The 27,740-nt window shown below is 45.7% G+C and overlaps 1 protein-coding gene across 1 annotated transcript in view; it reads left to right on the forward strand.

Moving 5' to 3' along the window:
• Positions 1 to 343: 343 nt before the first annotated feature.
• Positions 344 to 27,740, forward strand: part of LOC149360516 (uncharacterized) — a 45,845-nt gene continuing 18,448 nt past the window's right edge. Inside the window, exons 1-8 of the mRNA XM_089572368.1 lie at positions 344 to 566; positions 766 to 858; positions 4,586 to 4,735; positions 7,128 to 7,197; positions 11,077 to 11,376; positions 16,502 to 16,599; positions 21,493 to 21,572; positions 24,839 to 25,075. Of these exons, the coding sequence (XP_089428494.1) occupies positions 511 to 566; positions 766 to 858; positions 4,586 to 4,735; positions 7,128 to 7,197; positions 11,077 to 11,376; positions 16,502 to 16,599; positions 21,493 to 21,572; positions 24,839 to 25,075 (1,084 nt within the window). The 5' untranslated portion in view covers positions 344 to 510. The remainder of the gene's footprint in view (positions 567 to 765; positions 859 to 4,585; positions 4,736 to 7,127; positions 7,198 to 11,076; positions 11,377 to 16,501; positions 16,600 to 21,492; positions 21,573 to 24,838; positions 25,076 to 27,740) is intronic.

The following is a 27,740-nucleotide window of genomic DNA, read 5'->3' on the forward strand; positions in this document are numbered from 1 at the left end:
ACTGCTCGAGAGAAGGAGTGGTAACTAGATCACCCGGAGGTGGCTCTATCCTCCATGTGGCTCTACTTTACAATCCCACACTATGTGATCGTAGTTGGCTCGTTGTGCCCGTTCAAATTTCCCGCCAGAACTTCGTAGCTTGAAGCGTCATCACAATCGGTGAGGCCATGCCGCTTTTTTGTTGCTTTGAACAACATAATATGCATTATTTATATACTTTATGGTTTATGAGAAGTCATTTTATACTTAAAAAGTTTATACTAATGTGAAACAAAAAAATTGAGGTGTTTTATGTGGCGCCATCTAATTTTAGGCAACGAAACCAATTGATTGATGCCGCTGCTTTGCCGCTGCCCTACGCTGCGTGCCGCTTCCATTCGTTGCCTTGCCTTGTCGAGCACCTTGAACGTACCACATGTACTGAAGTTCATTCGAGTGAATGCTGTTAATGCGCTTGGAACGCTGTTTGGCGCCTGTAATTAGCTCGATCGTGTAACGTTATATATCCAGATGTTCAGTGCAGGAAGCAACAAAAGTCGCTTCGCAGTTGTGCCATGGTACAACAGGTAAGTTGTGCGTTTTTGATGAGCCGTCATCGAAAGTAAACTTTGTCGTGGATATTCAGGAGTAGCTTCCCGCGGATGTGCCTCTCAGTGATAGTTCCTGTTGGTTACTTCAGTTTGCGTCTAGTCAGCGGCTGCATGAAATCAACATTTGTAATTTCACCGGCTGTGTTTCAGTAATCCCACCTCGCTTAATTCACAGGCACGAATGGGAAAAGGTGTGCCAGAACCTCTTCAGCAGTTCTGCCGAAGATCAAGCTGCCGGGCTTGCAAGCATCGCCGTATGGAGAAGCAGGTAAGGCGTCTTGAGCACGTTTGCAGTGAAACAAAACTGTGCTAGTCTCGCACCGAATCCTACGCGAGAAACTTATAAGAATTTCGAAACGTGAGCTTCTTTCGATAAAAGTAAGGACAAAGTCGCGCGCACTTAGATTATAAAGCTAATAAAATTTCGTCAGCGATCTGAGAATATTCAGCAGAGGTTGGGCAAAACAACTAATGCGAGCATGATGAATCTTGACAGAAAACATGCAGTGAAAATCAAACTTTTCCTTTTATTTGACAAAGGAGCCACTGTACAGGTCAGGGCATTCCTGCGCTTTGGTCGAGACAGTTTAGGATTGCCACAGCAGGGTGCTAAGTGCTCTATTGGATTCTTAAAAGCCTGCTTGATATGTATTGTCTATAAGAGCATGCTGGGAATAACTCATGATTGCTATATCGCCCTAATTTAGTTTTCAAGTTATACGCTCCATATACATGATCAAAAGAATGACTAAAATTTGACCTGGAGCTGTGGCTGTTCTGTGCATGTTTATACTGTGTGCGTCCTCATGCACGTCATGTACACAAACTTAGTGGTGTACCATTTCAGTGAACATTTCGAAGTTGTTTTGGCCACAGTGGATAGATGACATATGTGAGGTTTATCTTCAGGTAGGAATGCTTGGCGCTTTAGTATCTGTCACAAGCTGCTCGGTTAACGGCTTGGCTAATGGCTGCCAGAAGCAAGCCGCAGAGGTGCGGGGTCCGGTCGCTTTACGATTTGCGTCGGGCTGCTGTTAGTCATGCAGTTTGTGACACTGTCTTGAAGCACAGTGGTGCCCTACCAAGAAGCTTGCTCAGTGTTGGATTAGTCATTGATATCTCATGGCATTGCAGCATTGCTGAATCAGGATGTAGAAAAATCTTATGTGCAAATACTGGAAGATATCTATAACAACTGCACAGCTACCATAGTCCTTCATAAAGTCAGCAATAAAATTCCGGTAAGAAAGTCACTCAGGCAGGGAGACACAATCTTGCCAATGCCATTCACCTCCTGTTTACAGGAGATATTCTGATGCCTGGATTGGGATCAGTTGGGGATTAGAGTTACTGGGGAATACCTAAGTAATCTACGATACGCTATGACATTACCTTGATAAGTCACTCAGGACATGAACTGCAATGCATGATCAATGAGTTAGACAGGCATAGCAGAACAGTAGGTCTAAGAATTGACATGCAGAAACCAAAGTAATGTTCAACAGTCTCGCAAGGGAACAGCAGTTCACAATTGGTAACGAGATGCTGCAAGTGGTAAGGGATTACGTCTACTTAGGGCAGGTAGTGACTTGGATAATGAGAGGGAAATAACCAGAATAAGAATGGGGTGGAGCGTATATAGCAGGTTCATTGAGGTCATGAATGGCAGTTCACCAATATCCCTCAAGAGGAAAGTATACAACAGCTGTGTCTTACCGGTACTCACCTATGGGGCAGAAATGTGGAGGCTAATGGTAAGGGTTCAGCTTAAGTTAAGGAGAATGCAGCGAGCTATGGAAGGAAAAATGACAGGTATAAAGTGGGTGAGGGAAGAAACGCTGGTTAATGACATCACAGTTGAAATCAAGGGGAAGAAATGGGCTTGGGCGAGGCACGTAATGTGAAGGCAAGATAACCGCTGGTCCCTAAGGGTAACTTTGTGGATTCCAAGAGAAAGCAAACGTAGCAGGGGGCGGCAGAAAGTTGGCTGGGCGGATGAGATTAAGAAGTTTGCGGGGATACGGTGGCCGCAGCTGGCAAAGGGCAGGGTCAGTTGGAGAGACATGGGAGAGGCCTTTGCCCTGCAGTGGGCGCAGTCAGGCTGATGCCGATGATGATCTCGTGGTCTGCATTTTATTTGTCTCTCACATGTGCATGGTGTGATGACAGATCTGTGCTTGAAATATGGGACACAGATTCAGTACCTGACATTGATGCTATTCCCTCTTTTAGAACAGCACTGCTTTTGGTACGTGAAACCTGCATTTGGGACACCCTTGCAAGGTGCTCAGTTGACATACTCACTTCATGTTGGGGCTAGTGCTTCGGTTAATAAAGTTGTTAGCAGTAAGATATGCAGGAATCAGAGAGCATAGTGTGCAAATGTGCAGACACCCAGGAACAGCTCCTTATTGTAGCAACAGAAGTATTTTTTATTTCTCACTGTTTGTTCATGGCAGGAATGGTTAGAAATTGAGCTGAAATGGCGCAGGACATAGGAGCACTTAATTCTGGTCCAACATTTGGCAGCAAAGGACAAAAAATATGGTGGGACTGGCAAAGGAATTAAAAACAGTGTGCCACCCATGTGGCAGTTAAAGCGGTAGGGACATCAACTTTTGGTCATGTGTCCTTTTTTTGAAATGATGCACAAGATGTTAATCAACATGGGTCAGCCACTTGGTATTTACCTAAGCAAAGTAAACAGTCTATAATATAACTTCTTTTTTTCATGTTTTTTACTTTCAGCAATTGGATGGTGGCTATGATGTACAGTCACTGACTAAAGTTTGCGGTATGTGGATTCTAGGAAAAAAGAATTATTTCTGCATTGCTCAGTCAGATGGCATTCTTCTAGCAGATGGAGCACGCCTATCTCGTCATGCTTCTATGCACTTCATTTGCCTAACTGCGCCGCAGTAAATTCTTTTCCGCAAATCTGCATCCCGCAAACTTTAATCAGTGACTGTACAAGGGTACTTAAAGTCACGTGAGGCATACAAAAATTTCTCTATAATTGCTGCTACATTGTTTTAAAAGGTGCACTGAAGAGGATTCTGAACTTGTCTTTTTGCCGCGGGAACTCGATCTACACATTCCTAGCGTTCTTAGAAACTGCGACTTATTGCCCTGTGTGGCCCATTTCTCTAATTAAATCGAATTAATGTCCAGCTCCTGCCTTTATTTTTTGAATTCTCCCCGTACGGTGGGCGGAGTCGACCAACGCGTGAAGTGCCTTTCAGCCAGCTCCGTGGAGGCTTTGCTTTCGCTTTATTTTGTTTTTTAGGTTTCCGTGAATAAATAGTTTCATTCGCAGATAATATAGCCGCAAAATAAGCCCGCAGAAATAAAAATACGCGCGGACTATTTGCTACTACGGACTACTACGTATTACTCCGCCGATGGCAGAGCGGCAAGCCGCCACGGGACTGTCTGAAAGGCACTCCACGCGTTGGTCGACTCCGCCCACCGTACAGGGGAGAATTAAAAAAAAAAGGCGGGAGCCGGACATTAATTCGATTTAATTAGGGAAATCGGCCACGCAGGGCAATAAATGGAAGTTTCTAAGAAAGCTCGGAACGTGTAGATCGAGTTCCTGCGGCAAAAAGACAAGTTCAGATTCCTCTTCAGTGCACCTTTAATTCCCCCAACACTGATGCCTGCCTTCCTGAGGAGCTGGAATGACACTAATTGTGTCATTTTAGCTTTATGTAATATCCACTGTTTGGCTGTTGAAACTGAAAGAACTTGGGAAAAGAAATTCATTTGAAAGTTGTGTACCGAGCACAGATGAATTCCACATAGTGAAGCATATACAGTAATAGTAATGTTTTCTGTGCCATTTCAACGAAAAAAAATTGCTGTCAAAAATTCGGTATCTCTACCCCTGTTAGGTAATGGTGCGCGAGGGTTAGTGCATGGCCCAGGGTGGGGGCTTTTGCATTTGTTTACCCCGCATTTCTGTGTGACCTCTCTTTCTTGTGTTTTCCCTCCAGGCTGTACGGCTGCCTCCCTCCAGCCGTTGAGGCCACCGCGGCGCTTGTCCGGGCTCAGTTGAACGACATCCTCTCGCTGGATGGCGCATCGACAGTTGGCAGGATGAGTGCCGATGAGCTCAGTTCGCTCTTCGCTGTGGCCATAGTCAGGTGAGTGCCTGTCGATGTGTATCGCGGAAAATGTAGGGGAGATGTTCACGGGAACCAAGTATTCATTAAAGTGCATGGTCTGTGTGCCTTGGTTTTACAGTCACTCTATGACGACTCTACTTGAGAGGCATAGGCTTGAGTGCCTGCCTACCATGGACACTGGACTTTTTCAAGGCGTAAGCCTTTCTTGGCTCATGAGTGGTGTGGATGGAAGTGATTGACAGAGGCTGTCTGCAAAAGTGTCCGCTCAAACTATCAATCATAAGAAAAGAAAAGAATAAGAAAAGAAAATTTTGGTCTAGGTGGGAATTGAAACATGGCCGCCGGCCTGCAAGACAGAGACACTGCCACTCTGCCATGACACTTCGACGTTTGAAGCTGAACAGAGGCGTGTCTAGTGAATGCGCAGCTCTCAAAAACGCATCTTCGAGATGCGTACTAAGGCCTGCATAAGTAATGACAGATGTGGCAATCAAGCGAGTGCCAAGTTTCCTCCCTTTCCAGTAAATTTCCTCCGTGCTTGGCATGCAGTCGTAGCGCCATCATGCGGCTGAAAACCCCCCCTCGCAATGTACGGTGCTGCACAGCAGGTGGCGCAGGTGGTGGACTGTGCACAGCTTTCGCATGTAATGAAATTAGGTGTTTATATGTATCTTACAGATCGTTAAGACACTTTCCCTCAATACTTTTTGGCTTCGATCAAAATTGAGCTGTAGCCAAAGACTTGCCATGTGGATTTATGCTATATATATATTTTTATTGAGGCATATCTTTGTATATAATTATTTACTTTTGTGCAAGCACCGTAATTATCAATTATAATTAAGTGACATTGATTGCAAAATTTGATACATTCGACTCAGCCTTAAAAGAATAGCATAACTCCATATTTTAGTTCTGAATTCAACGTTATGTGATTAATTGGAATTGCACCATAAAAACATAATGAAAACTTTCTTAGACCTCCGTTAACTACATTTTTACTCGTCACTTCTTGGTTGTACCCGTTGCTGTTACAATTACTTTTCAGATTCGAGGATTCGGAGAAAAAGAGACAAATGCTTAGTGGCAAACAGTACAGTTGTTACCCATCTTCCAGCCTTCATTGTCGCCGTGCTCATCTATCTTACGAACAATATTCCGATTCTAGTGTGTTGTGCAACTGTGTGGGAAGAATTTTCTTGTCATAGTTGGCCGACTGTCAACTTCCAGAGCTGTGCACATACTCCATTTAAGTTTTTCCAATGTGAACAAATTCAGCAGTGGCGTAAGTGTGCCTGAAAAGTGTAGCAGCAACCCCGGGGAACCTTCCTCAAGTTGAGTAGCTTCCAAGAAAAAAAAAAAAAAGCCTTTTTCTTAAAGGGTCAGTCTACTGAATTTTATCGACCATATTTTCTTTGCGGCAACCGATAGCTCTTTACTCAAATTACCGTTTAGCCAGCTGTGGTGCCAAGAAGTGCGGTAGAACATTTTAAAATAGAATTTATTGATGTGGGAACACATCTGTTTGAGATGGTAGTCTCATCTGGCAACCATCTGGATTTCCACCGCACGGCGACAAACATGGCGGCGCCCGTCGAAGCCGGACCTCTCGCTTCGGACTGAATTCTCGTTGTTGCTGCCTTTTTCAGTGCGTTCACTGGCCATAAATTAGGCGCCGGTCTTTCGCTTCGTCTCATCTCGCCTATAAGAAAACGTATAAGAGATAAATTTGCTTTATTTTAATAATTAGAGTGACGACTCTGCCGCTCCTAGGCTTAAGTGGAGAGTCGGTTTGTTTACTGCAATGGTTCCCGTCCTGACAACCAGATGGCGCCACTATAGGCTGAGTTTATTTTTGCGTCTCTGCTAGCATACGTTGAACTAAAAGTGGGAATGTGCCTGCGTTTTGCGTACGTATAACTATAAATATTCATATGAAAGAAGCCAACAGCCAGAGAAATATTCATGTGATTTACAGAAAAAGCGAGTGGTACGCCTTCTACAGTTTACTAGAACAAAACGTACGTTTCTCTGACATTGGGGCACACAAATGGTACGTAGTATATTCACTTATGCGTCTACAAAAAAAGACTACCACTTTCTTGAACAAAATGAACGTTTGGGGTCGCCACCATGCATTTTTGCGCGACTTTTAACGCCGAAATAAAATATAAATTCCTGCCTAAACCGGGAGCAGATCCCTCGTTATGGATGCTATAGGGTGCCAACTACCAGAATATGCCATTATTTATGCACTCATCTCGGTGAGTAGACTGACCCTTTAATGTTCGCAGTTCGGTGCTTAAATGCCTCTCATTACACTTCACTGTAGGCTGTGGCACCATTGCCAACTTTAGGAAGTCCACACAGGCATGGGGCGAGAGTTTCGTAAACCACCCTTTATCCGCAGGTTTGTTGCAGACATTGTGGAGCCGTTACGGGGTGCAAAGAACATCAGGGCAAAAGAGGCTGCATTCCAGGTATGCTTCCATCTCCTTGATCTGTAATGCACTCCAGGCTTTGGTTCTCTGCATATTTGCATACTGCGTACTGTGTATTTTAATCTAGCGTACAAAAATTTTTAGGATGTTCGTCTTAGTTTTGCAGTTGTGTGCTTGCGAACTGGCCATGTTGAAGCCATTGCTGTTTCAAACTATTCTTATTTTAGCTGCCAGTATATTGGGGGTGTTTTGTTTTGCATTGACGTTTAGCACTTTGAGCCCAAAGACTTGTTTGCGCTGCTGTGCATTTGCCTAGTTTGTTTGAACACGGGCACGGTTATCAAGCAGCGTGAGAGAATGTTCCGGAAATAAACCTAAAATTCCAAAGCACGTGGCTCAGTGGTGGAGATCATAAGGACTGGGCTGTGCTGCCAGAATGCGGACCCTGTGAGAAATGCTTCAACTTGGCTGCCTTGGGTGGATCTGTATTGCAAAAGTTGGTTTAAAAGTGTAAAGCACGGTGCTGGTACGCGGGGGGCAGCGCAGGGTTTGGTGCTACAATGGTACTGGTACTGGACGCTCAGAAAGAGCATCTACAGAAACGTTGCAACCAGTCAAAAAGGCTCTGCATTGAGTCATTTAGGTAGCATTAGCTTTGAAAGGAAGGTGCTCAAGTTAGGAGTTTGTGATCTGACCACATTGGCAGATCAGATGACCACGCTGAAATGGTGAAGCGTCAAGTAACTTTTGCTTGCATCAAGTCCAAATCCACGAGAAAACTGGACAGAATTGTTGGATGCCAACAAAATGATCAAGGGAAAGGTTGAGGAACTGTCATAACCTTCCGTGGGTTGACTTTTTCGGGTCAAGCGCGATAAAAGTTGCGCTTACATTTCCTCAGAAATGCTTTTGTGTTAATACTGCTGATGTTGCATTGCATCATGGCCTTGAAAATTGTCTTGAACAGCCTTAAAGGTCCCTGAATGTCCTTCAGATTTTTTTCCGTGGAGCCTGTATTAACCAGATGCTGTGAGCCCAGCCTCTAGACCATTTCTGTATGTATGTGATTTGTTACTGTATGGACTAAAGCAGTGATCACTTCAGATTGCTTGCGAGAACACTGCAATGGTGCCAACACGCGTACTTCATTTTGTGAGCTTTTCTAGCTTGCAGAAATTTCTTGTTTTCAGTGAGAATCGCCGCTTTGCCGTCGGATACAGACCAGTCTCAGTTTGTTCCCAGTGTCCTTTTAACTAGGGGTGTGCGAATATTCGAAATTTTCTAATATAATTCGAATATTATTTTTTTAGTATTCGTATTCGATTCGAAATGTAAGTATTCTTGTTGTTTCGAATATTCGACACAACGCGAATATTCTTATCTAGCCGAATATTCTATTGTGAGCACCGGCGTTCATTTCGGTCCGCAAGTCCTATCGAGAGAGACATAACAACATGGCGGCGCCCAGAGCAATGCATAACTAGCATAACGTTGGGCCATGCAGTAGCTGACTGCACTGGTGAGCTTCTTTGTGGCTATACCTGCGAAGCTGGTATAGTCTGAGCTGTGCACAAAATGCGTCGCCATACGAGCTAGTTCAGTGCCAATTGAGAGGGCATTTTCTGTGGCTGTAGAAGTTGTTTCAGCTAGAAGGGAACTACTTCTGCCTGACCATGTGGAGCAGCTGGTTTTCCTTCACGACAACCTTTTATGTTCATCCCAGCAACGCGCTTTTGTGCTTATGGCAAGCTAGCATTGATCAATGCTGTCTACTAGCCATCTTCTCTGATATTTCCACTCGTCTAAGAACAGTGTTCGAGACTGATACTTTTTGTGCAGCCACACACACCTTTTGTGCTCATTTCATCACTGATACTTGAACTGTGATGTTCTTGGGTGCTCAAATAAATGTTTTGTAGTGGTTAAATGCGTCTGTCCTTGATTATTCGATATTCGATTCGATATTCGGAACCAAGTATTCGTATTCGGAAAATTTGATATTCGCACACCCCTACTTTTAACGTTTTCCCCTGTTGTCTTGGTTACGACGGGCTTTGCCTGTAAACACACGCAAGTAAAGGAGCGTGGGTCAGTGAACAAATGACCAGTTAATGACTTCATAGTCGAAATCAAGGAGAAGATGTGTACTAGGGCAGAGCATGCAATGCAAAAGCAAGATAAGCGATGGTCATTAACCCTTTCAGGCGCTTTGTACACAATTGCGTAAGCGGCAACTTACAGCTTTTTCTGAGAAACTGGAGCACTTGACAGTGATTTCATTATTTCAGTCAAATTGAGCACCCTTCTTGTTGCAAATAAATTGCTTTTTGGTACCATGTAGCGAACGCAGTAAACAATATTTCACATAAGAGTGAGCTAGGTAGCACTTTGTCCGCCTTTTTTTTGTGCAGACAGATTTTGCCGAGTGTGAAAACTTCTATTGTTTTTGCTCAGTTTCGAGTGTAATGCGGATCTTCGAAACACAAAGCGATTCCATGATTCCTAGGGTGTTTACCTGACATACGAGAACATTTCGATGTTACTATATCTAACAAATCTGACGCTTTGTGCGGAATTCTCCGCGTCGTTGTAAGAAGTGACCTGCTGTTCTTTCACGTTTGAAAACTAACAAATTCTCTTTCTTAAGGCCTGAATATACTACTTAGGTGAAAAAAATAACTGATTTCAGTCAAAACAAAAAATGGCACCTGAAAGGGTTAAAGGTGAAGAGGATTCTGAACATGTCTTTTTGCCGCGGGAACTCGATCTACACGTTCCCAGCATTCTTAGAAACAGTGACTTATTGCCCTGTGTGGCCGATTTCCCCAATTAAATCGAATTAACGTCCGGCTCCCGCCTTTTTTTTTTTAATTCTGCCTCGTACGGTGGGCGGAGTCGACCAACGCGTGGAGCGCCTTTCACCCAGTCCCGTGGAGGCTTTGCTTTCGCTTTATTTTGTTTTTTAGGTTTCCATGAATAAATAGTTTCATTCGCAGATAATATAGCTGCAAAATAAGCCCGAAGAAATAAAAATAAGCGCGGACTATTCGCTACTACGGACTACTACGTATTACTCCGCCGATGGCAGAGCAGCAAGCCGCCACTGGACTGGGTGAAAGGCGCTCCACGCGTTGGTCGACTCCGCCCACTGTACGAGGCAGAATTAAAAAAAAAAAAAGGCGGGATCTGGAAGTTAATTCGATTTAATTGGGGAAATCGGCCACACAGGGCAATAAGCCGAAGTTTCTAAGAATGCTCGGAACGTGTAGATCGAGTTCCCGCGGCAAAAAGACAAGTTCAGATTCCTCTTCAGTGCACCTTTAAGGGTAATGGACTGGATTCCAGGAGAAAGCAAGAGTATCAGGGGCGGCGAAAAGTCAGGTGGGTGGATAAGATTAGCGAGTCTGCTGAGATGAGATGGCCTCGGATGGCACGGGACTGGGTCAGTTGCTGCTGCTGCTGATGGTTGAAAGTTGAAAGTTTATTGAGTAATACAATAAAAGTTACAATTGTATACAGCGAGAGGTCCCATGGTACAAGACCGCGGGCGGGACCTCCCATGAAAATAAATTTCAATATGCAACATAATATAAAATACACAACACATTAATTAGCGACGAAACAGAATAAATATAGGCACATAGTGTAATATTAGTTACTGAAATATTTAAATACAAACAATGTAATGCACGATAATGTAAAATAAAACACTCACAGATGCCGCGATAACATAGAATCAATAACATAACAAAAAAAATCACAAATTAAGAAGGAAAAGCTTTAGTTTGACCTTGAGTAAAGACAGCGTATTAGTTTGTTTGATGTCTATGTTCAAAGAATTCCAAAATGATACGGATGAAAAATGAAGGCATTGTTTCCCGTGGTGGTGTTCATCCGCGAAGCAAACGCTCTCCGCAGCTGGGTGTCCCCGACTGGGTGCTCGACCTGCGGCATGCATCCGCGCATGGCAGCATGGGCAGTGGGTCCCTGGGAGTCCTGCGGACCGCCGCTTCGCTGCTGCTCGAGTGGCTCCGGTCCAACCACTGGGAGGCCCAGAGGGACTCCCTGGTGGCTGCCGAGGCACCCTCGTCGTCCACCGGCGCCACCCTGAACCAGGCCACGCCAGCGGGCAGCGACGACGGCCACGGCCAACCACAGTGCTGCCCCCTGGCTCAAGTGCGGAATGTCCTCGAGAACTGGCTGTCGGCATCCGCTAAGGCAAGCCCCGTGTATCAGTGTTGGATTTGTTTATGACAGAGCTGCGTAATGCTGGGTCACTTTGGAAGAATTCACAAATTAGGAACTGCCCTGCCACGGTGGCTCAGTGGTTACGGCGCTTGGCTGCTGACCCAAAAGACGCGGGGTCGATCCCGGCCGCGGTGGCTGAACTTCAATGAAGGTGAAATTCCAGAGGCCCATGTACTGTGCGATGTCGGTGCACGCTAAAGAACCCCAGGTGGTCGAAATTTCCGGAGCCCTCCACTACGGCGTCTCCCATAGCCCGAGTTGCTTTGGGACGTTAAACCCCAATAAACCAAACAAATTAGCAACTGTTTGTGGGTATTGGAATGAAGGTTGAAAACAGGCGAAAAAGAAAGATTTGCCCCTTATCGTGGTGCCCATCTTGTGCAGGTGTAAAAAAAGAAATTGAAGTAGTTCACCTAACAACTGACCTTTATTTATTTATTTTATCGGGGCTTTAACGTCCCAAAGCGACCCAGGCTATAAGGGACGCCGTAGTGGAGGGCTCCCGAAATTTCGACCACCTGGGGTTCTTTAACGCGCACTGACATCGCACAGTACATGGGCCTCTAGAATTTCGCCTCCATCGAAATTCGGCCGCCACAGCCGGGATCGAACCCGCGTCTTTTGGGTCTGTAGCCGAGCACCATAACCACTGAGCCACTGCGACGGGTCTACTGATCTTTAGGATTTCTCTCGTGATGCTTTCTTTTACACCATGACACAAACTTTAAAGATGTTCTCGAGGAGTAAGGGAAGATTTTTTTTACAAAAAGTGCTTTGGCAAAGTTTTTTGAAGTTTCCGTGAAGTTTCCGCTCCTCGTATGAGTACTGGCAAGTTACACTAAAAGATACGATATCATAGTGGAAACCACTTAGAAAAAGTGGGCCTGGGTGGGGCATGTAATGTGGTGAGCAGATAACCGATGGTTGCTTAGGGTAGTCGAATAGGTTCCAAGAAAAGGAAGACATAGCGGGAGGAAGCTGGAAGTCAGGTGGTGAAATGAGGTTAGAAAGCTTGCAAGGATAGGGTGGATATAGCTAGCACAAGACAGGGACAGGTCGAGATGTTATGGGAGGCATTTGTACAGCACTGACATGTAATTTGCCCTGTAGCAATGATGATGACGACGATATGGGCTATCTCTCTTCATCGGTGGATTTGAGGGCAATTCTTGGAGGGTGCTGCTAGAAAGTGGGTGGTTTCACATTCACCATGTATGCTTTGCAGCATATTTTATGCATTGCACTCACAGTGTGCAGAGATGCCATATTTACTCACATAATCTATGCACCCTAATTTATTACTTGGGTATATATAAAAAGAAAATTCAGAGGGCACTTAACACTGCTTACGATGCTGTGAAGGCGAAACCATTAGTGTGTCATCGTGAGCATTCAATCTCGATGCAGGTTGCACATTGAGAAATTATACGTAGACATGCCTCCGAAGACACGCCTCTGAACGCTGATTCTACAAACACTGAATCCACAGAGGCCCCGAGTGAAACACCCGGACACTTGGTTTTGAAAACCTGTCTGGAGTGCAACTCCAACCTAAGAGACATGTGCTATATGCAAGGAGAAATTGTATGACACTACCCGCAGTGGTGAAGGACAAACTTGCATCACAATTCTAAAATGGAAATTGGTTTTTGAGGAATGGAAATGGTGCAAAGCAGTAACTGTTTGGCATCTGGGTGGACACCTCAGCTGTGCCTTAAGGGAAGGGGTTGAGAGTCTGGGAAGGGATATGATTGAAGGTGCATATGTCATCGGTTGGAATCCCTGTCGCAAGCTAGCCGCCAACTTGACTAGCACATGCGAGCTGTATGCAACTAGAAATCGTTTGACACTACCCTGAACGCTGTACAGCAAATGGTTGTGTCACAGTTTTGGTGCGAATGTCTGGAAAACTGGCGCCACATTGAGGTCGGCCAGTGGGGATTATATACTGGGTGTCCCAGCTAAATGTAACCAAACTTTTAGAAAAGGCGAAGTGTCCTAGTCCAGCGGAAACCAATTCAGGGTTGTTTATAGTCACTTGGCCTAGTCTTGAGTATTTTTTTCGCTCTTCAAAGTTATGTAATTAGTTAAGTTTAATTAGCTAACTTTTTAATTATTAACTTCAGGAAGAAAGTGTCAATGCAAAAGTTTTAGATCACCTCGAAAAACCGCTAGTAGTGCTGTTTCCGTCAAGTTTCGATTTACGTAGCTTCATTTATTGGCCTTAAAAGAAAGTTGTCACGTGACCAGCTGCTCGCTTACTTCTCTGCCCCAATGTGCACCCAAAGTCTCATCGAGGAGAGGACTTCAGAAAAAACGGATTTTATTCTTTAAAGGGACACTGAGGAGAGCACTATTAATATATTTTTTATAGCAAAATCCGATAGTTCGGCATGTCATGGCTTTGTTGCCACTTGGCCGGCAGCGAAAAATGCATTTATTTCTAAGAAATTTGGATTCGAAGTTGAAAAGGTTTTTCCCGCCGCTGTGATTCAAACTTGGGATTCGGCTATGACGACAGAGGACTAAGTGACGTGAAACATGACGTGACATGACGTAACGCAGACTCCGTGATTTCTGCCGGCCAGCAGTGCGGCCCAGCAGCAGCCGAAAAGAAAGCTACCGCCGGCGGCCGCACGTTGAAGGCATCTATCGGCTATTGCGGCCATCGCTACAGTCGCTTCGCTTACGTTTGCACCGACGTTTTGCGAGCGTTACGATGGATCTCGTTCTCGAAGTCGTCAACGAAGTTCTCGCAAATAGACACCTTTAGCATACCGTGTACCTTGATACCGCTAGCGGAATACCGGGAGCCTGCCTAACGCCGGCGAGCAGGCGCTGATTGGTCCCGATGCTTCAGGCGAGCGCGTAGCTGCCCGGCACGTGGCGCCATCTGGCGACGTCAAGGAGATTTGCGCATGCATTGGCTGCGCCTCAGTGATTTGTGCTTCTCGTGGTTCTAGCAACACTGTTTTGTTATATGACGTCATGACGCTTGTACTTGCGAGTTTGGCCTGTGGCGGCGATACCTGTATTTTGGTTCTTGCTCTTTTCTACGTTACAAGAGCTTTGTTGTCAGTATGAGTGGCGTTTTTGTAATCAGGAGCTGGTATTCTGTCGATACAAGCCAACTTCAATTTCTCCTCAGTGTCCCTTTAAGGCTCGTCTTGGGACGTTGAAGTGGCACAGTTGTCATGTGGAAGCTTTTTCTTATTGTGCGGGTCATGGTTAAAGGCTGGTAAAAAAACTACTTTACGTAAATATTACTTTGCTGCAAATGTCTCAGTAAGCTGTTTCTCGAAGTGGTCTACAACTTTTCCATTGACACTTTGTTCCTCAAGTAAATAATTAAAAAGTTAGTTAATTAAGCTTAACTAATTAGTCAACCATGAAGAACGAAAAAAACACTGCAGACTAGGTCACGCGACTCTAAACAACCCTCATTTAGTTTCAGACGGCTAGGACACCTCGTGTTTTTTAAAAGCTTGGTTACATTTAGCTGGGACACCTGGTATAGGTGAAAGAAGGAAATGTATATAATTGTCTGAAATTGAGCTGCTGTGCTTGCTGTGTGGATCCTAGGGCCCCTTGATGTCATCCTATTCTGCTTGCCATCGCTGGAATTTTGAGTACACACACTAGCACACGTCGCGAGCATTTCTTGTAATGGTGCTAGTAAGGCTTTTGCCTTAAAAATCTTACTTGCATATTCATGCTCCCTGCTGCACCAGGCCACCACCACACATGCGGGTGCTCACAAGACAGGCTAGTGGAGATTGGCTTGGCTGTGTTGACTTATACAGCTGTGAAAGGTGTGAGTGGCGATGGGACGAATTGAGCCCCGTTTATCCGGCTCGCTCGTGCTGGCGGTCGCTTTTTCAGACGAGCAGTCGTGAGTGAACTTGGTAATCTCCGGCATGCCCCAGAATCCGAAACTGCCAAACCGTTTGCTGTTCGGTTTGCCGCTAGTCAGCCGGGCCCGAGGGCACTGTTTTATCGCTTGTTATCTCCATTTGTCTGAGTGCTGGTTTCGCGATTGTATCATTGCGCGTTTATTGCTTTGAGCTGCGCACGCACCATCATTCCATCCCACAGGGGAACTGCATAACGCGGGACGGGGCAGCAAGGGGGTGTGTACCTTTTAAGGTCAACTTTTTTTTTAGTGCACTATTGCCCGCATTTACGGACTTCGCGGGGTCTATTCGAAGCAGCGACCTTGAAACGCGAGAGATAAGCAGGTGGCGACATGCGCGTCACATGATCTAACCAATGAGGAGGCAGTGCGATCACACAGCTGCAGCCAATGAAAGAGCGGCTGTTTCACAACTGCGGCCCCATTCCGCAGATGGTATGGGATTCTCTCTGAGGACCCTGGACGGAGCGGACGCTTGTCGCTCACGCTTCCTCAAGCAGTGCTATCCCGCCTACTTCACATTTGATTAGCTATGCAAATTGGCTGTTATTTTTCTTGGCCAGTGAGGGGTGTGGGTCGGGGTATAGGCGGCAGTGTACAGATATATTGCCACGTATCATTGTAGTGTCCGTTCGTTCGCACTCAGGGCCGCAGGAAAGGGTTATTATCATTTTTTGCTCGTGACGCGAGAAGTGACCGGACTAATCTCGATTGATCACAGCCATAAAAGGCTGCATCTGCATTTTTCCAGACTACTGTAGATGATCTTGACCTGTTATCTCGAAGTTTTCTTGCCAGCTTCAAATTCAGTGATGCCGCAAGTGTCGGGTATTCGTAGTTCGACGACTGACGAGCACGTTTGCTGCTTACACTGCCGCCGAGTGATTCAGTTCTTTTGCGGGCGCAAGTCAGCCCGAATAAAGAGCTTCGTTTGTAAGTCTTGTTGCTGTGCCCCTCACCGCTGGCCTGCCGTCACTACAACGTGACAATATTGTGTGTTGTGGTCTTTGTGGAGTTTTTTTAGGACGTGTTCGCATTTTCGCATTGTTCAAATTTTCGCACCCAGTTTTGGAAGCCATAATTTAGAGAAAGAAAGTGCACAAATTATGCGAATTAATGTGGTAGTGTATATTCTCCCGTGTGTGATTGCCATCGCCACTCTTACTTTGTCCTTATGTGCAGAAGCAGCGCCGAGGGGTCCCCATGCGCGAGATGGCCGCACGGGAAGAGAAGAAGAGGTTGTGTCTCAAGCAGTTGTCTGCACTTGTGGAGGAGGACAGGTGAGATGGAACCGCGGTTGGTGTAAGCTGTAGCGCCCGTGCTTATTGATTATGCACTGGTTCAGAACCACAGTGTTGTGGTTGTCTTTACGTTACTTGTGCTGCAGTGTGTGCTCTTGGCGCGTGAAGTATGCGCGACATTTTATAAGAGTAGGCTTTTGCAAATATAGTGGTTGTAACAGTGATGGTGTTAAGCCGGAGGTTGCTCCATTAGTCAAGCGCAGCGGTGGCTGTGTTCGCAATAATGAGGTCACCATCGGCTGCCTGGCGCCCCCTGTCAGAGCGGACAACAACTATTGTATTAGTTGTCGTCCGCTTCAACAGGGGGCGCCAGGCGTCTGTGGGTGGCACTGAAATAAACACTTGTACGTACTGATGACTGAGTGTTCGTTGATATTTTGGGGGGGGGTACTATAGACGACTACAGATAGAAATGACAAGTATTGGTTTATTGGGCTTTAACGTCCCAAAGCGAGTGTGGCTATGAGAGACGTCGTAGTGAAGGGCTCCGGAAATTTCGACCACCGGGGGTTCTTTAACGTGCACTGACATCGCACAGCACACGGGCCTCTAGAATTTCGCCTTCAAGAAATTCAGCCGCCGCGGCCGGGATCGAACCCGCGTCTTTCGGGTCAGCAGCCGAGCGCCGTAACCACTGAGCCACCGCGGTGGGTCGAAATGACAAGTATAATCATGTTAACTTAGTCAAACCAAACACAAACAGCACCGCTGTGTCATCAGTCTTACGAGAGAGTGTAATTTGCCCTACTATTTTTTTCTGTTTCGAAGTGAATTCAAAGTGAATAGTAGTTTTCTTGGAATAATTTTGAAAATATTTCGAGTACTGCTGGCAAGCACACAGAAGACGTTGAACGGCATATAACTGGCATTTTAAAATCATACATATTTTTTAACACACACGGCTGTTACATAAAAAAAAAAGTGTATATGATAACCTTGTTCCACTCATTAAAATTCTGTTAACATTTTGAAAAAAAATGGGCATTTAAAACTTTTGGAGATGACCTACCACCACACTCTCGAGGACTATGCGTTTGCTGTACATTGCTGACGCCAAAATCTCTAATCGTGCGGTACGCACTGGAGCAGTGAGCGACGGTGCGCTGCCTCACATCGTGATCGCCAGCCACCCTGTACTTACTGCGAGTAGCAAGCTGTGGCCGCATGATCGTGAATAATTGCCGATAGCCTTGAACAGATCTGTGTGAATCCATTTTTGTTGCTTCTGCATACGAATTTTATTTGTTTGGCTGATAAAAAATCTCGAAACACGATGAGTAGTTGCTGCCACAGATGGCGCTGTGATCTCAGGGTGGTAGCAGACCCCACGAAATCTTGAAACGTGATGAGTAAGAGCTCACGCTCTTAAAATTTCGGGTGATATGAATTTTTTTGCGACTCCATGAGATTCGTGTCACCGAGGTTCTACTGTATAGCACTGTACGGAGCACTCGAGCAGAAACTTGACAACACCGTGTATTTAAAACGGAGAAAAAAGTAAGGTAACTTGACACAATGCAATGATGCAACTACCAGCAGAAGTCTGAATGCTTTTCCTTGAATGCATGTAGTCAGACTTCTCTGCTCGGCAAACTAGGATTTTACAGTTGGAACGAATATTAAGATGGCCTTGTAAGAGCTAACCTACTTTGCATAAAGTGGTCCACTGCACTGAGTATTTGCTAGAAGACCAAACAAGCTGCAGTTAAACCCTGATAGTTAAATTGGCCATTTCGATAACTTGTAGAATTTCTGTGGTCTCGTAATCTGTAATGTACTGAATTTCACCGGATTATTTGGCGGGCAGTTTGCACTGACTCGGTTAATTTGAACACCTGGGGTGCACTGTGAGCCCAAGTTTTTTACGGGGTTGTGAACAGCCTAGATCTCCTGATAATGCAGCGTTGCATCGCTTTTGATAGGTGCGTGAGCCCGCATTGCTTAGTGCGAGACTTTATCGGTCTCTCCAATGCTGCACAGATCATCGCACAGACAGCGACGGCACTCTGATTCAGTGCTCGGCACGGTGACGTCTTGCCGGCCAAAGCAAACCTCTACTATTCACTGCCAAACGCCATTTAGAGCCATGAAGCACTTCGAGACCGTGACAGAGCGGACACACGGCGTAATTTCTATTTCGCACACGCTGCACACCTCTCCTTGCTCATTGATACACAAAGATTTGCGGCATGCAGTGCTTTCAGAAAAGGTGTAAGACATACTGGGGCCTCCTAAAGATGGCTTCCAGAGTGGCACGCGTTCCTCTGTTGGTTTGACACATTGAGGTGTGGTAGCGCCCATATGGATGCAGATTGTTATGTATGTAGGGGATAGACTATTCAGTGCCGCTAAGCACTCTTCTTTTCTGGGCACACTACGTCTGTTCGTTGTTTTTAGCCTCAAGTTGTGGTGCATGCGAGCACAATCTTGACATTTCACTCCCACCGTGGTCGACGCCACGGCTTCCGAGTGATGTGGAGAGGAATTGGATTAACACTCTCAATGCTTCGTGCTGCTGCTGGTAACTCAAGGAGTGTGGGTTGTCGTTTGGGAATCCTTTGGTGTGTTTCCGTTTACTGCCTGCCAAGTTACCTTGACATGTGCCCAGCTGGGTACCGTTGTAGGCAAATTTTCAGAATGCTTGGATCCTAGTTCACCCTCGGGTTTGCTCTGGTTTCTGGATGATGTTTGCCCGAGCTTGCTGAGAATGGGTGCTAAAAGCATTTCATGCGTAATACACTGCACCGTGTCCTTGGGCTGGCTGGAAGGTCTTCACGCGCACTCTTTCCTTCTGTGCGTGCATCTTAGAGCTGTACTGTGCCTTTGAACTGACGTATCTGACCTTTGCTTTTGCCCTCATACGCGCTGACTGGCAAACAGTGAAGAGCTTTGCCATTAAGGGGGGAGCCTGGTCTTGAAAACAAAATTTTATTAATCTAGTCATAGTTGTGAAATTTTCAGGGCACATGTATTTTGTGTGTTGATTCTGGATATGTCATTTAATTTCATGTAAAACAATTCCTTGAGCACTTGTGCAATTTTTATGCAAGTATCTTGCGAAGAGTTTTGAAGAAAATTTGCTGCAGGAAACTTGCTGCAGGTAAACTGTCTCCCTGCCTATCAGAGAACTTAAGTTATAGAGTTTTGAAGTTGTCGCTTCAGAAATGAGAAGAAAAGTGTGCACTCCTGTTTGAGAAGTGGCAGCTTCAGTACCCTATAACTCAAATTCTATGATAGCCAGGATGATAATTTTACCCTTATTACATTCCTTGGTGTCAAGAGAACCCAATGGCATACATGTCAGCAAGCTTCCCGCAAGAACCTTTTTAAAACCCTCTTCCCCAAACACATGCATAAAAATTGCATAAGTGCTCAAGGAATTGTTCTACATGAAATTAAATGACATATTTAGAATCGGCACACAAAAATACATATTCCCTGAAGGTTTCTTAACTGTGACCTCATTAATCAAATTTTTTTTTCCAAGACCAGGCTCCCCTCTTAACTGAGTAACATCGAGACAGATGTGAAATCGCATTTTTCGGGTGTCGAAACCAGTGTGACCAGTTTTTGGGTGGCCGGCCGGGACATGACAAAAATGACGAGTCCCAACGAGCTCTTGTGTAGGAGGAGTTAATCCTTGAACGCCGACCGCAGCTTTATTAAATGCCATTGTAGTGACTCTATACAGCTGCAAATGATGGAGCAACATTACGTGGAAGCCCTTTTTCTGTTTTTGCTTCGATTTTAGGTCATTTGAAAACGTGCCTAATTTAATCATTTCACACAGTTTGATAGGCTTTGAATCAGTGAGACTGTATTTACATTACTATAGCTGGCTCCGTTATCCTTGCATCCTTCACTGCCGCTTTTTCCTAAGCATGAAAGCGGTCCCCTTCGGAGTGGTGCTGACTAGCGTAGCGTGCTTAATAGCGCATGCAGTGTCTGTCACAAGAAGTGAATGCCTGCTTCGGCTGAAGTGTCTGTGACCACTACTTTCTTTTAAACAGGCTGTGCACGGTTGGTTTCAGTGTTGCAGTAGTGTGATGGCTTCATTTTCATTGTTTGCCATCAAAGGGTTGTTTATGATATCATACATGCTCAAAGCAGGTTCCATCAGTGTAGTAAGTTCACAGCATTGTGCCTCTCTTGCAGAACATAGTATTTCTTTTGTTAAGTTGGGAAGAGGGTCTTAGAAATAAATTTTTATTAATGCAGTCACAACTATGAAACCTTCAGGCAACATGTGTTTTAGCATGCTAATTCCAAATTAAATTTAATTTTATGTACAACAAGTCCTTGTGCCTTTATGCAATATGTTATGTAACTTTTGCCGAAGGTTTGAAAGAAATTCTATTGCAGGGAACTTGTTAGATTGCATGCCATTGGTTTCTCGTGACATCAAGTTATGCAATAAGGGTAAAATTATCATCCTGCCTGTTATAGAAGGTGAGTTATAGGATTTTGAAATCATCAGTCTCTTCCCACTTGTGAAGTGGCAAATTCAAAACCCTCTAACTCAACCTCTGTGATAGGCAGGATAATAATTTTGCCCTTATTGCATTGTTTGATGTCAAGACAAGCCAATGGCATGCATCCTAGCAAGTTTCCTGCAGCAAGATTTGTTGAAAGCTCTCGGCAAAAAGTTGCATAACATATTGTATAAGTTCACAAGGACTTGTCTTACATAAAATTAAATTATATATTTTGAATCAGCACGCAAAAATGCATGTTGCCTGAAGATTTCATATTTGTGATTTGTTAATAAAAATTTATTTCCAAGACCGTCTTCGCCCCTCGAGTTTGTGGAGCGTTTTTTTTTTTTTTTTTTAATTTTTTGCTCATTTGTGGTTGCTGTTTGTTGCCCTCCAGTGACCTTGTGGTGGACACACTAGTCACGGAGTACCTGCTGCCCTCCAGGGAGGCCCTGGAGGAGCTCTGTCCCAACCTGGGTGAGTGGCGTCTCTCTCTCTCTCTCGAAAGGCGCCCGATTGGGCGATGGTGGCTCACCTCCTCTCTTCTCTGTAACCAACTTCACCCTTGTGCCTTCCATCTCCCTTGAGAGTCATCTCTATCTTCTCAGTGCGCCTCTCTTCTTTGTCGACGCTGCACAAAACACCGGACGATGGACGTCCGTCGGGAAAGTGCTCAGAGTCGGCGCTTTAAGTGTCGTGCACTTGAACGGTCGCGCTCACCCAATGTGCGAAATTATGCATTCTCTTTTTGCTTGCTAAATTTTTGCCAACTTATTTTGGACCTATATCCAAAATAGTTCCTTCACCTTGGTGAAAATGTTTGCCCTGACGTAATCACTGAAACTTGTCTCCCTTTTGCAAGGGACGTGAGTGCTCCTTGCACGCAGTTGCCAACCCCAAGCAGTGTCAGTCCTATTGAGGGGCTTTTCTGCTGTCATATGTTCTTTATCCTGTGTCCAGTCATGCACACCATAGACAGAGGTTTGCTTTAGAAGGACATTATGGACTGCTCCTTATGCCTGTCTGCTGCTGCTGCTGCTGCTACTACCGCTGTGAGCACCCCAGTGAGCCTCAGCGTCTTGCCTCCCGTTCATGCGTGAGCACACCACGTTACCCAGTCACAGTACCGCTTGCTTTCCTGCATGTGCAAAGAAGCTCGGACCAGGCATGTCGGAGCAACACTGGCCTCTTATTGCCGGGTTTGTTGTAACAATGACTAGACTTCTCTGTCTCCCTTTCTGTGCCCATCTCCTCGACCGCCAAAATTTACTGCATCAGGTCACCATTCCCGATCTGTGACGGCATGCTGTTTCATCTCGGTGTGTTCTTTCCCATAGTGTGGTGAAAGCTTGATGCTCTGTGTTCACGCCCAAAGGCTGCCTTTGCCACAGTGCTGTGCATTATCAGAGGGAGAGTCTGCTACATTGCAAGAGAAGGGTGCGGTCCGGTATTTTCTAACCTTGAACTCTTGTACCAACATGCTGTGCTTCTTCCTAAATTGCACAAACCGGACTCTGCACCAGTTGTAGTGGTGCAGCACATCCATTTTATTCAGGTAAACTCATTGGTTGGTTAACTGACTTCTGGAAAGCTTGATCAGGAACCCCTTGACCCTCTGTGCTCTGTGAGCATTTGCCAGAGAAACTGTCCCTATCCACACACCCATGAGGGTTGAGCGTGTGAGTAGGTGAAGGCTAGGGCTTTACCTGTACTGGCCATCACTGCAGACACCTGCGGTTCAGGTTTGGTGCTCCAGCTTTGATGTGGCTGCGTGACTGCCAAGGGGCAGTGTAACTCTATGCCTCACAACGAGCTCAGGTCGAGTTATATCTGGTGATGAGCAAATAATGACAGGTGCATACCACAGAAATTGTTGGTTGGTGGTCAGAACTTTTTGGATTGAATTAAGTGAGAGACGGACAGAAGTGACTATCTGGGCTGGTTGGTAGAGAATTCTCCTTTGAGTAAGCACGCATTGACATGAAGACACCATCGGGACATTATGTGTACGTCCTTCTGTTGTTATTTTTTTTTCCCGTAAACTTACTCAGGTAGATGTTCGGCTAATGGGTTTGAATCAACAGAGGTTTGCCGCATATCATTGCTGTACCAGTTTGACACTCCTGCCGTGATGGATTGCACTCGGTGCATGAAATAAGTATGGGAAACTGCAGGTGTTGCGGACCTGAGTATATGTTGGACTGTTGTATTGGAATTAAGGCAGACAGCAAGCAGAGTAGGAACAGATCGAGAGACCGAGGAAGGGCAGATTGGTAGTAATGGCCCCCATTTCTGTTCTGTCCGCAAAGGTCCTAAGAACCTGCTGACCGTTGAATTGCTAGTGGATACGGCGGCACTACTGCTTCTCATTCCTTAATTGCTTTCTCATTAGCACTCAGGTTTGCTGAGAGATACGAACTAGTAGCAGATTTTGGGCAGTACCTTATCAGATTCAATCACTTGTCTCGTTTGTTGAATGCAAATCAAACTGTATTAATTGTGCTGTGGGAATGGCAGACCGTAATTGAGGATTTTCATAAGTTAACGAGCATAGTGCTGTCTTGTGTTAAAAACGCAATGCATTTCCAGCCACCTTGCTCAAGTGGCGGGTTTTTTAGCCTCTAAACCACAGTGTGGTTATATTTCTGGTTTCTCGCTGCCTGAATTGTGCATTACCTGCTAAGCCTAACAGTCAAGCCTAAAGGCAGACGATGTCTAATGTCGCGGCACTTGAGCCTCCGCCGCCCCCAGTGTCGCTTGGCTTCCCATGGTATTTACCCCGTCGCTCTCAAAGGCCAGTGCTTATTTTTTTCTGCATACACATGCCTTCAAGCTCATTCCCTCCTCCTTGATTTCAACTGCAATGTTATCAACTCACATTCGTTTTGTAAGTCGTGTCGCCCTTTTGTTCTCTTAGCGCTAATGTTGGCAGGCTGGGTGTTGGTTGAACCCCAGGTTGGGTGGGTCCACTTCCGTGTGAGGTTTTATGTACTGCAAGGTAATGAGCAGTTAGGGCCAACAAGAAAACTAATTTCTGTTTCCACTGGGGGACGAGCAAGTCTGCAGAGCGCTGGGAATGGCAGCATGCAGGCTGTCTCTTTTTAAGAGCGTTAGCTCATACTCATTGCGTTTCGAGATTTCGTGGGGTCTGCTACCACCCTGAGATCACAGCGCCATCTGTGGCAGCAACTGGAAAACAGCACATCTCGCGTTGAGACTTGTAGCGCCATCCACAGTAGCACTGTAAAAACAACCACCTGCCAGCTAACGCTCGTTACTTCAATGCCTTCCAGGCGGGGATGGCCTTTTTGTTGCGTTAGCAACACTACGCCAGGTTTTCGCCTCGTCGTGTAGCCGGTGGCCGGTAGGCATGAATGGCCTTGAACAGCCGTTGCCTAGCAACCGTTTCATCCGAGCTCCGCCAGGTGGCGTCGCCATGGTCGGCGCCGCGCCGCTGCCACGTGCGTAGTCGCTCGCTCCCGCCAGATGCATGCTGTCCGTCGAGGTAGAGGGTGAGGATGTGCGCTTTGGAGTGGTGTATGCGCGCTTCGCCTCGGTGGAATCTTGTCGTTATGGAGAGCGCTAAAGGGAGGCAATGGCGACAGGACCAAGCTAGAAAGAGAGACTGCGCTGCATGACTCGAAAAGCGTCGCAGCCAACGCAACTGACCAGGCTTAGCCAGAGCTAAACCATGCCTAACTTTTTTTGTTCTTTTTTCGCTCCCTCTCTTTCTCGTTTTGCAGACCTGGACCTTCCGGTGGCAAAGGATGGGGTTGCCTGCCAACTGCCTCGCCTCCTGGTGAACTGCTGGGACCCCCTGCTTGCAACGCTGAAGCCGCACGTGCTACAGCGGCTGGCTGAGCGCCTGCTGACGCAACCGCGAGGCCGTCATGGCACGGAGGAGGAACGTGTGCGCTGCTACCTGTCCGTGGCTTGGATTGGCCACCTGCTGGCTGGAGGACGACCAGGTCTCCTGCCAGGTGTGTATCCTTTCGCTTAGGCTTGGGCTTCTCGGTTTTTTTTAGCCTCGGAGGAACGGTGCTGAAGAACCCTGTGTGCGGTCTTTCTGCCACTCCTTCCTTCCTTCCTAACACACTTGCAAAATAGAGTATGCAAGCATGTGGCCCCTTCAATTCCAAATTCAATTAGTAACGACTGCAGGCAGGGCACTGTTGTTTTCATATCTTTTTGTCTTGCCCAGTCTCACCAATATCTCTATATTAAAGGGGGACGAGGGTCTTAAAACAGACCTTTTTATTTGTGGCTAGAATCTGATGAAATTTTGCACACAGATGCGTTTTTCCTCTTATGATTCCAAATATGTAATCATAATTGAGCTGGTGACCTTAAATCTTACAAAGTCTTGAATGTAATTAGGTAATTTCTTACGCAGCTTTAATGAACTTTCTTGTTGCATTTTGTTGCTTTTATATACATGAATTGATAGCCAGAGAGTCCCCATACCCGATGACATTCTTCGTTTTTCTCTAAAGGCATGTCATCCTGATATACTATGTTGAGGGTAAAAGGTCATACTACTCTACACTACAACTCGTTAAGCTAGTTGTAAATTGCTATTTATACATGGCCTAAACAAAAAAAGTAAGAATGTCATCGGTTATGGGAATTTGCTGTCTATCAATTCATGTAATTAAAAGCAATAAAATTCAGTGAGAAGGTTCACTAAAGCTGCATAAGAAATTACTTAATTACACTCTATAATTTAAGATAACTTTTGATCTATGACAACCAACTCAATTATGGCTGCATTTTTTTAATCAGAAGAGAAAAACACACCTGTGTGCAAAATTTCATGAGATTCTAGCCACAAATAAAAAGGTCAGTTTTAAGACCCTCGTCCCCCTTAAGCCCACTGTGCCTTAGGTGGTGTGGGCTGGGCATTATTATTTTTAATTCCTTTTAGGTTTCCCTACCTGAAACCTGTCTTTGTAGTGAAACAGTCGACTTGAACCATTTGCAGTATGGCTACCATATTTACTTGCGTAATGAACACACTTGCGTGATGAAGGCTACCCCAACTTTTGTCATTGAGAGTTTGCTTCTTTTTTTTGAGTGGTAGCTCTTCCTCAGTTTCTTGCTGCCCACAGTGCAGGCCTTGGCAGTGTGTCAACGTGCTGCGTGTCGATAGCATCATTGCCATGTTTATCATCGAAGTTGACAAATACAAGTACAGTTGAACCCCTCAATAACGAAAGCCCTCAAGAACGAAATTCTCGCGGCAACGAAAAATTCTGGCGCCCCCGGCGAACTCCCATAGGGTTCAATGCATTTGTCCCCTCTCAACAGCGAAGGGTTTTTCAAAAGCAGTCCCGCATTAACGAAAGTTTGAGGTAGTGATCTGCAACATTTTTTCGGCACATCAGCCAGTCGGGAACATAGAATGGGCAAAACTGCAGCAGCACACTCATCCGACAAGTCTGGCCCATTCATTTCACCTGCCAACAAGCGCCGGCGCAGCCATTTTTGTTTATTTTCGGTTGGTTCGGTAATGATGATGATAGCAAAGCAATTTGTTTTTTTGCCCGCTGAAAGCGGCTTTTTGCTAGCCCGTCTGTTGGGAACTACGCACGCACGTGACGTTTCACGTGACGACACCGCCGGCCAACCGGAGAAGAGCAAGGAACCCTTTTTTTTTTCTTTTCACTAGTGCGCCGACCACGCTATCTCGCCGATCTCGCCGTCCGCCTTGTGCAAGCCAAATTCGCCCGCGACTTGCTTGTGTAAAGTGTTTTGTTGTTTTTTTGACTGTCGGAAACATGCCGCCTCCGGTAAAGAAGCTGGTCAGCACGCCTTGGCAGAACCGGAAGCTGCAAGTGGTGACGATCTGCAGCCACTAACCGAAGCATGGAACGTGCTTCGCAGTGCAGATGCAATGGTGCCAGAGGCTGTTGAACTGGAGGACTTTTTGTGTGCGGACGCCGACTTGATCGTGCACGAGGAATTCAGCGACGCTATTATCGACAGTGTGCGCAAAGGAAATGAAGCGAGTGACGACGAAGATTGCAAAAACCAAGCACAAGATAAGCAAGTAAGCTCGCGTGATGTGCTTGATGCTTTCGATGTTATCCGGACTTTTCTCGGCGACCACGACGACGACGAAGCTATGCATAGCTCATCAAGCTGCGAAGCCAGAGTCGTCAAGCTCCTGCACAGCAATGTCAAGCAGAGCAAAATAAGCGACTTTTTTCATTAAATTTTGGTTCTGGAAGGTAATGGGTGTGCCTGTTTGTCCATTTTCGCGACAGCGAAATTCTCACGACAACGAAAAGATTTTCCTTCCCCGGCGGTTTCGTTATTGCGGGGTTCGACTGTACCTTGGCGTTACTGTTAGCAGCAAGCTCACATGGTCAACACATATCTCGGATGTTTGCTCAGCTGGGCAAAAAAAAATTGGGGTTGATAAAGAGAAAGCTTAAAAACGCGCCTGTAAGGACTAAAATGTTATCCTGCAATGCAATAGTGAGATCTAAGTTAGAATATGCTTCCGAATTCTGGGACCTGCATACCATGAAGGACACTAAAGAGAGCGAGTCCAGAGAAAAGCAGTGAGATTTATATACGGGAAATACAGTCGTCGACCATTTTTTCAGACTCTCTAGGGCCCGCGAAAACGACCGCAAAAAA

Source organism: Amblyomma mixtum, chromosome 2, assembly GCF_055824585.1.
Source record: "Amblyomma mixtum isolate Tamu chromosome 2, ASM5582458v1, whole genome shotgun sequence".
In the NCBI taxonomy this organism is placed as follows: Eukaryota; Metazoa; Arthropoda; class Arachnida; order Ixodida; family Ixodidae; genus Amblyomma; species Amblyomma mixtum.